The sequence below is a fragment of the Gekko japonicus genome, unplaced genomic scaffold, assembly GCF_001447785.1.
Source record: "Gekko japonicus isolate JY-2015 unplaced genomic scaffold, Gekko_japonicus_V1.1 scaffold49, whole genome shotgun sequence".
NCBI classification, from domain to species: Eukaryota; Metazoa; Chordata; class Lepidosauria; order Squamata; family Gekkonidae; genus Gekko; species Gekko japonicus.
Window position 1 is genome coordinate 2314751 of NW_015173674.1, and position 7746 is coordinate 2322496.

The window sequence follows — 7746 nt, forward strand, 5'->3', positions numbered from 1 at the left end:
CCCTCTTCCCCCGCCCCCCCCCCAGGACAGTTCTGGGGGTCCACCTCCTCTGGGTCTCCCGCAGGGCAAGGCAAACCTGGGCCCGGCCCCCAGCAGGGCCCCCCCCCGCTTGACCGCCCTCCTGCAGCTCACAGGCCAACGGCCACCCACAGTCCACCGGCACCCGCCTGGCTTCCTGCACCGGAGCCAAGCACAGAAGCGAGGCCCCCCCAAGGCCGGACAGGGCGAGGAGGGCGGAGGAAGGAGAGCTCCAGACTCGTGCTGGGAAGCGGAGGCAGGGAGCGGAGAGTGCGCAGCTCCTCAGAGAGAGAGAGCGAGAGAGACAGAGGGGGGGGGGGGAAGAGCCCCGCTCAGTACCTCTTCCTCCGCAGCCATCAGGGATTTGAGGGACTGATCCATGGTGCGGAGCTCCTCTTCTAGCTGCCTCATGCGGCTGGCAAGGCAAGGCAAGGCGGGGCAGGCGATACTTAGCCACCCCAAAGCAAGGAAGGCCCTACGGCCCCCAAGCCGCCACTCCCCCCCCCCACCCCCCCCCCCCCCCCCGCGCGCACCCAGGCCCTTGCGGGGAGAGGCACTGAGGGTGTGCCAGTCAGCCCAAACACCACAAGGCATACAATAAAATTTGACATGTGTGCATCCAAGGGAATTTGTTACGAAGCTTATACTTCATTTGACCGGCAGCAGGGAACGAGAGCCTAGCCCTAACCCGTTTGCTTCCCCCTGATCAGAGCACCACCTGCCCAGTTATGCAGAAGAGCGAGAAACTCTCCATGGAAGAAGTGAATACTTCCTGTAGTGAATACTTCTTGCGGGGGGTGGGTGGGGGTGGGGGTGTTTCACCGGCATAGCCTGGTGGAGGGGGCAGATGACCACAGACACCCCGCCCCCTCCACGGCCTCCACGGAAAAGGCGTTGAGACAGAATGTCCCGCCCCAGGACAGCAGCCGAGGCCTCATGTCCCCTTGCCCAACACCCGCTGGGCCTGAGAAACCCACAGGAAGGAGTGGTAGGGAGGGCCGCCCCCATCACTGGTCCAGGCCAGGGGCTCTGAACGCAGACGCGTGCCCAGGCCCGGCCCGCCTTGTCGCCCCCCCCCCCCGCCCCCCCCCGGACCCACCTCTCAGCCACTTCTGCCCTCTCCTCTGAGCGCTCCAGGTCCCCCTCCAGGATCACCAACTTCCGAGCCACCTGCCGAGCCAACCAGACACGGGTCTTAGCCTCCGGGGAGGGGAGGGCAGCCCCCCTCTCCCCCCTCCCCAGCAGATCTGCTGCTGGAGACCCCCCCCCGCACGCACGCATGCACACGCACCCACCTCCTCGTATTTGCGGTCGGCCTCCTCAGCGATGTGCTTGGCCTCTTTGAGCTGCATTTCCTGGAGCTCCATCTTCTCCTCGTCCTTCATGGCTCGGTTCTCAATGACTTTCATGCCTCTGTGGAAGGCAAAAACACAGCAGCAGAGGTTGGGGGAGGGCGGCAGGTCCCGCCAGCAGCAGCAGCAGGAAACTTTCCTCCTGGGGGGTTCGCCAGACCCCGAGGACTGCGCAGGGCCCTCCTCCCGGGCTCTCGGGCTGGATGTGTTCCTGTGGTGACACTGAGATATTCGATACACACTTTTATTCCAAATGTTGTTTTAATGCTGAAAGGCTACGACGTTTTGACATTCACTGCCTTGCAGACCCAATTCGGGTGGAAAGGCACCCAAGAGCACAGGTCCTCCTGCAGCAGGAACCGGGGGTGCAGGGGGAGAAAGTGAGCGTCCACGAGAGCAGCAGCCCCCGCAGGAGGCACTGTGGCAAAAGGTCTCAAGGAAGGTCCTTGAGACACTGATCAGGAAAGCAAAGTGACACAGTCGCTGAGACTGGCGAGGATCCATATCATTCACTAGGGCAGAAACAGAGCCCCTCCCTCCCTCCCTCCCTCCCTCCCTCGTGATACGGGCAACCCTGTAGCACTGACTTTTGACAGGGCGACTCCCCGTCAAGCGTGGACAGGACCACAACCTTCATACAAGGACAACAGACTACAGTTTTACTGAAGATCCACGTTTTTTGCCGCTCCCTCTTTACTCTGTTCGGAATGTTTATCTCCTGCTTTGCCTCTGAACTTTACCCTCCTTGGGTTTCCCCCTGATGACAACGAGGGGCCAGTCCCAGGGACCACCTGCTCCCTCCTCCTCCTTCTTAGCCCCTCCGCCTCACAGGAGCCTGCTGGGGACAGCCCCCGGCCACTCGCTCGGCCCAGATGACAAAAACCCCAACCCTGGGCTGACTACAAGGCCAGTCAATACTTTTGATCTCCAGCTCTGATCTCGGGCACGGTGGCTTCCTGCTCCAACTCGGTCAGTGGGTATTTTTGAAGATTCTTGTTTGAATAAAGCCATGACATTTACACTTCTAAATGTCAAACACATCAAACTACAGACTGATGCTCCAAAACCCAGATGATACATTTTATGTTTTCAAAGCAGAATTTAAGAACACCAGAAGGGCCCTGCTGGATCAGACCAGGGTTGGGGTCCACCCAGTCCAGCACCCCTTCTGACACGGGGCAGCCAACCCGTCCCCCTGGAGGGCCCACAGACAGGGCAGAGAGGCCAAGGCCATTTCATTCCCGATTCCTTTCCTTGTATTCCCTAAGACAGAGTCTGCCCCTTCCACGGCTGCAGCACACACTGGGCTGGGCTGGGCTGGGCTGGCACTTCCCTTGAGCTCTTTCCCAGTCTCGGCCAGTTCAGAGCCCATCAGCTCATACTTGGGGATTTCTTGTCCCAGAGTCTGCCTCACCTGACACTCACCAACACTGAACTTCTTTTGCCACACGGTCACCCACTCACCCAGTCTGTGGAGGTCCTCCTGGAGCCTTGGCTTTCGTCATCCTGAATGATTTGGTGCCATCTGGAAACCTGGCCAGTACACAACTCGCCCCCAGTTCCAGATCATGTATGAATCAAACAGAACTGGCCCCAGGACCGATCCTTGTGGGGCCCCACTGCTGACTTCCCTCCATCGTGAGAACTGTCCAATGATTCCTGCTCTTTGCTTCCTGTCATTTCACCAGTTTTTAATCCATAAGAGAGCCTGTCCTCTTATCCCATGACTCCTTAAGGTAACTCAGGAGCCTTTGGTGAGGTACCTTATCAAAAGCCTTTTGAAAGTCAAGGTATAGGGATTGAAAATCATAGAATCACAGAGTTGGAAGAGGCCATAAAGGCCATCTAGTCCAACCCCTTGCTCATTGCGGGATCAGCCTAGAGCATCCCTGACAAGTGTTGGTCCAGCTGCTGCTTAAAGGCTGCCAGGGAGGGGGAGCTCTCCACCTCCCTAGGCAGCTGATTCCACTGCTGCACAACTCTCACTGTTAAAAAGGTTTTCCTCATATTCCCGCCCTTAATTTAAACCCTTTATTGAGAGTCCTCTCCTCTGCTGCCAACAGGAACAGCTCCCTGTGCTCCTCCCTGCTGATACTGTACTGCCCTGCTGATATTGTACTGCCTCTGTATGGGTCTATAGTGTGGCCTCATTTGGAATACTGTGTGTACAGTTCTGGTCACCATATCTCAACGAGGACATTGCAGAGCTGGAAAAAGTATCAAGGAGGGCGACAAAGATGATTAGGGGGTTGGAGCACCTTCCCTATGAGGAAAGGCTGAACAGTCTAGGACTTTTCAGTTTAGAAAAGAGACAACTAAGGGAGGATATGACCTAGGTTTCTTTTACGCTGCACCAGGCTGTGCTGGCACACCGATTTACCCGGCCCAGCGCAGCAATTTTTATCGCAGCGCAGGAGCAGGAGGTTCCCTTTCCAATAGTCATGCTGCACGGATCCGTTTGGTCAGGCAGCAAAGAAACATGGCAGTACGATTTGTGTTTCCTAATCTGGCCTGGCCCCGCCTCCCATCAGCAGGAGTTTGCTTCCCTATGAAAGGGGGCACTGTTGCCTTGCCCAGCAGTCCTCTGCCTCGTGCTGCTGAAGATACCCTGGCCCAGAAGGTGGCTTCTGTTGCTTTACAACGTGCCTGTGAGCTAGCAAGGCTAGTTGGCATTGGGAGAAGGGGGGGAGCCGTCCTCAGCAGCGTGCTGGAGACGATTGGGTGGCTTCTGCCGCTTTGCAAAGTGACTCTGTGTTGTCTCTGAGCTGGCAGGGTGAGTTGGAGAAGGTGGGGGGGAGCCGGTTTCAGCAGCGTGCTGGCAGAGCAGAAGGCCCCTCGAGGAGGTTAGCTGAAGAAGGCAGGGGTCTTTTAGTAGCAGTTTAAGGACATATGATGGGCCACTTGCCCATCCAGTCCAATAGTCTGTGTCACACACAATGGCCAAAACCCAGTTGCCATCAGAGTTACACCAGTGGTACCAGAACTATAGAAAGTCCCCTCTCTTTTTTCCCCCTAGTTTAAAGACTAACAAGACTTTTAGGGCATAAGCTTTTCTGACTCTTGTAAGTTTATACCATGGAAATCTTGTCCAGGTGTTGCTGGACTCAAATCCTACTGCAAACAGCATGGCTATTCTTTGAAAATATTTTTAAAGTCAATCAGGCAATCCACACCATTGAATAAAAATGACACTGGCTTTCCTCACAGGTCTGCTGTAGGGGTCACTTTGAAAATGTAAGCGAAGGACTTAAATGAGCTGTATAAAAGCCAAATTTTAACTCACAATATCAGTATTAACAAAAGAACAAATTTTGAGTCCAGGGGCACCTTTAAGACCAACAAAAATGACTTTACTGATATTTTTCAGAGGGGTGTGTGTGTGTGTGTGTGTGTGTGTGTGTGTGTGTGTGTGTGTGTGTTGGTCTGCAGAACAGCTAGATTCAGGTTCATTAGCGGCTCAGAGACCCACAGAATTATTGGGGTCTAAGAGAGAGGTTTTAGCTTGATGAATGCTATCAAAACTAATATTAGAAATCAGCTAGATACAGATCACCTGGAGAACTTAATGAGAATTAAACTGCATGTGTCTACTGGGAATAATATTAATATTGACAGTGTTTTCAATTGCTGGAGAAAAGAGAAAGGAAGAGTAGAGGAGTTAAATTAAAACTTTTTTCTGTAATTAGACTTGATACTGTTTTCAGTTATAATGTTTAAATCATTCTTAAAATATAGTTTAAAAGTTCATTCTGAGACTCTTACAAGGTTACAGTTAGGTTTATATTTTATATTTGTATGTTTTGTATGTTTGTAAACTGAAATTAAAAAATTAAAATGTTGGCTTGCTCACAACTTTTATAGTTTGGCTCACAAAGAATTTTTTTTGAACACAGAGCTTCAGAGCTTAGAGGGAACATTGGACATGACAGAGGTTTACAAAATTATGCACGGCGTGGAAAGAGCTGATAAAGAGGACTCAAGGGCATGCAATGAAGCTGACGGGCCGTAGGTTCAGGATGGACAAAAGGTAAGACTACTTTACACAGAGAGTGATTAAAATGTGAAGTTTGCTGGCAGTGGATGTAGTGATGGCTGCAGGAATAAACAGCTTTAAAAGGGGATGAAATAGATTTATGGAAGATAGGTCTATCAATAGCTATTACCCATGGTGACTGAGGGGAACCTCCACATTCAGAGGCACGAAGCCTCTGAATCCCAGAGCTAGGAGGCAGCATCAGGGGAAGGCCTCGGCCTCTCTGCCCTGCTGTTGACCATCCAGAGGAGCCGGTTGGGCACTGTGTGAGGCAGGATATGCTGGACTAGAGGGACCCTCACTGCTCTGATCCAGCAGGGGGCTCTCTTCTGATGTTCTTAAGTTCTGCTTAAAACAAAGGCATCTACATTTGTGTTTCAGCACTTGGCTTGTGCCTGAAGGGAGGCAGGAGAGGGTGCATGGCTTTTCTGGGGTCCGCTAGGACTAGCATGGGCCAAAGGACAGCCCCGGAAGTCCAAGACCCAGACCCAGCTGTGGCCAGAGCGAGCCAAGGTGAGAGTGTGCCCAGCCAGCCAGACCCCCCCTGCCCCCTCACCTCTCGCTTTCATCGGCCATCTTCTCTGTCTCCTCCAGTTTCTGCAGAGCGGTTGCCAGGCGCTCCTGGGCTCGGTCCAGCTCCTCTTCTACTAGCTGGATGCGACGGTTCAGAGAGGCCACATCGGACTCCGCCTGGGAAGAAACACAAGCCCCCAATCAGAGCAGCGAGGGCAGTACCACAGCCCCCAGGCCATTTGGCCACCCCTCCCCCACTTACAGCCAAGCAGCCCCCGTTCCATACTGCCCTCCCCACCCCCAAAGCACAAAGACAAGTCATGTCAGACTAACCTTATCTCTTTTTTAAAAGAAAGTTACTACCTTGCTGGATCAGGGGGGTGCTGCAGACATAGTTTATCTTGATTTCAGTAAGGCTTTTGATAAGGTCCCACATAATATTCTTGTTGGCAAATTGAAAAAATGTGGTTTGCATCCTATGACTGTTAGGTGGATCTGTAACTGGTTAACAGACCGCACCCAAAGAGTGCTAGTTGTGAATGGCTCCTCGTCCTCTTGGAGACGAGTGACCAGTGGAGTGCCTCAGGGATCTGTCCTGGGACTTGTTTTGTTCAACATCTTTATCAATGATTTGGATGAAGGGATAGTTTGTTGTTCAGTCGCACAGTCGAGTCCGACTCCTCGCGACCCCATGGACAAGATCACGCCAGGCCCTCCTGTCTTCCGCCATCCTCTGAAGTTGGCTCAATTGAAGGGATAGAGGGAAGGCTTATTAAATTTGCAGATTATACTAAATTGGGAGGCGTAGCAAATATGGTAGAAGACAGACTCAGGATGTAGGATGATCCTGACAGGCTGGAAAACTGGGCTAAAACAAATAAAATGAATTTCAATGGGGATAAATCTAAAGTTCTGCATTTAGGAAGGAAAAAACAAATGCGTAATTAAAGGTTGGGGAGACTTGTCTTGGCAGTAGTATGTGCAAAAAGGATCTGGGGGTCTTAGAAGACCATACACTGAACATGAGTCAGCATGTCAGGAAGCATTTTTTCTCCAGGCCATTTTGGCTGGAGATCCTGGAGGCTTTTTGTCATCTTCTGGGTGTGGAACAGCCGTCCCCAGGGGTGGTGTGAGGGAGGTATTTGTGAATTCCCTGCACTGAGCAGGGGGTTGGACTAGATGACCCTGGAGGTCCCTTTCAGCTCTATGATTCTCTGAAATGAGCTTCTATTCACAAGGCCAAAGACTGGCCCCCAAAGCTTGGCCACCAGCCCACAGGACCCTCCCCGGAGGCCACAGGCACGGTTCCTGGACGCAAACCCACCCCCCATCCATTCCATGGTAACCCTCCCCCTCATCCCCATTCCCAGGTTTCCTCCCCACCCTTGCCCTGTCCTCTTCGCTCCAGCCAGAACGAGGCAGGAGGGAGGACACCCGGTGGCGGCCACTGAAAGCAGCAGCCCTCTGCGGGCACAGTGCTGCAAAGCATGCCTCCACACACGGGTGGGCCTCACACGTCTCCAGCGCCATCAGCGGCAGCCAATGAAGTGAGTGCCATTGTGATGGATCCTTGTGTAGGGGCGGAGGAGCAGAGGCAGGGAAGTTGTCTGAGGGCAGCCAGCCCCACACCCTGCCCAGCCTCTGCCTCCAGGCCCTGAGCCTCCTGGGTCACCCACGGTACTTTTGTGCAGCACCCCGCCACTGGCCGGCCCCCAGAAACAGCAGCCAGGGCCACTAGTGCTTCCGCCCCGGGTGACGGAGGGAGGGGCAGGCGAGGGGGCAGGCCCCGGCTGCTCTGGCCCAGCAACCGAGTGATTCAAGCAACAGGAA

General features: G+C 53.6%; 1 protein-coding gene across 1 annotated transcript in view; it reads right to left on the reverse strand.

The window, feature by feature from the left end:
- Positions 1-7746, reverse strand: part of LOC107120247 (tropomyosin beta chain-like) — a 25627-nt gene that overhangs the window by 4544 nt on the left and 13337 nt on the right. The window contains exons 3-5 of the mRNA XM_015422895.1: positions 5960-6093; positions 1314-1431; positions 1118-1188 (exon numbers count right to left, since the gene is read on the reverse strand). Coding sequence (XP_015278381.1) covers positions 1118-1188; positions 1314-1431; positions 5960-6093 — 323 coding nt within the window. The remainder of the gene's footprint in view (positions 1-1117; positions 1189-1313; positions 1432-5959; positions 6094-7746) is intronic.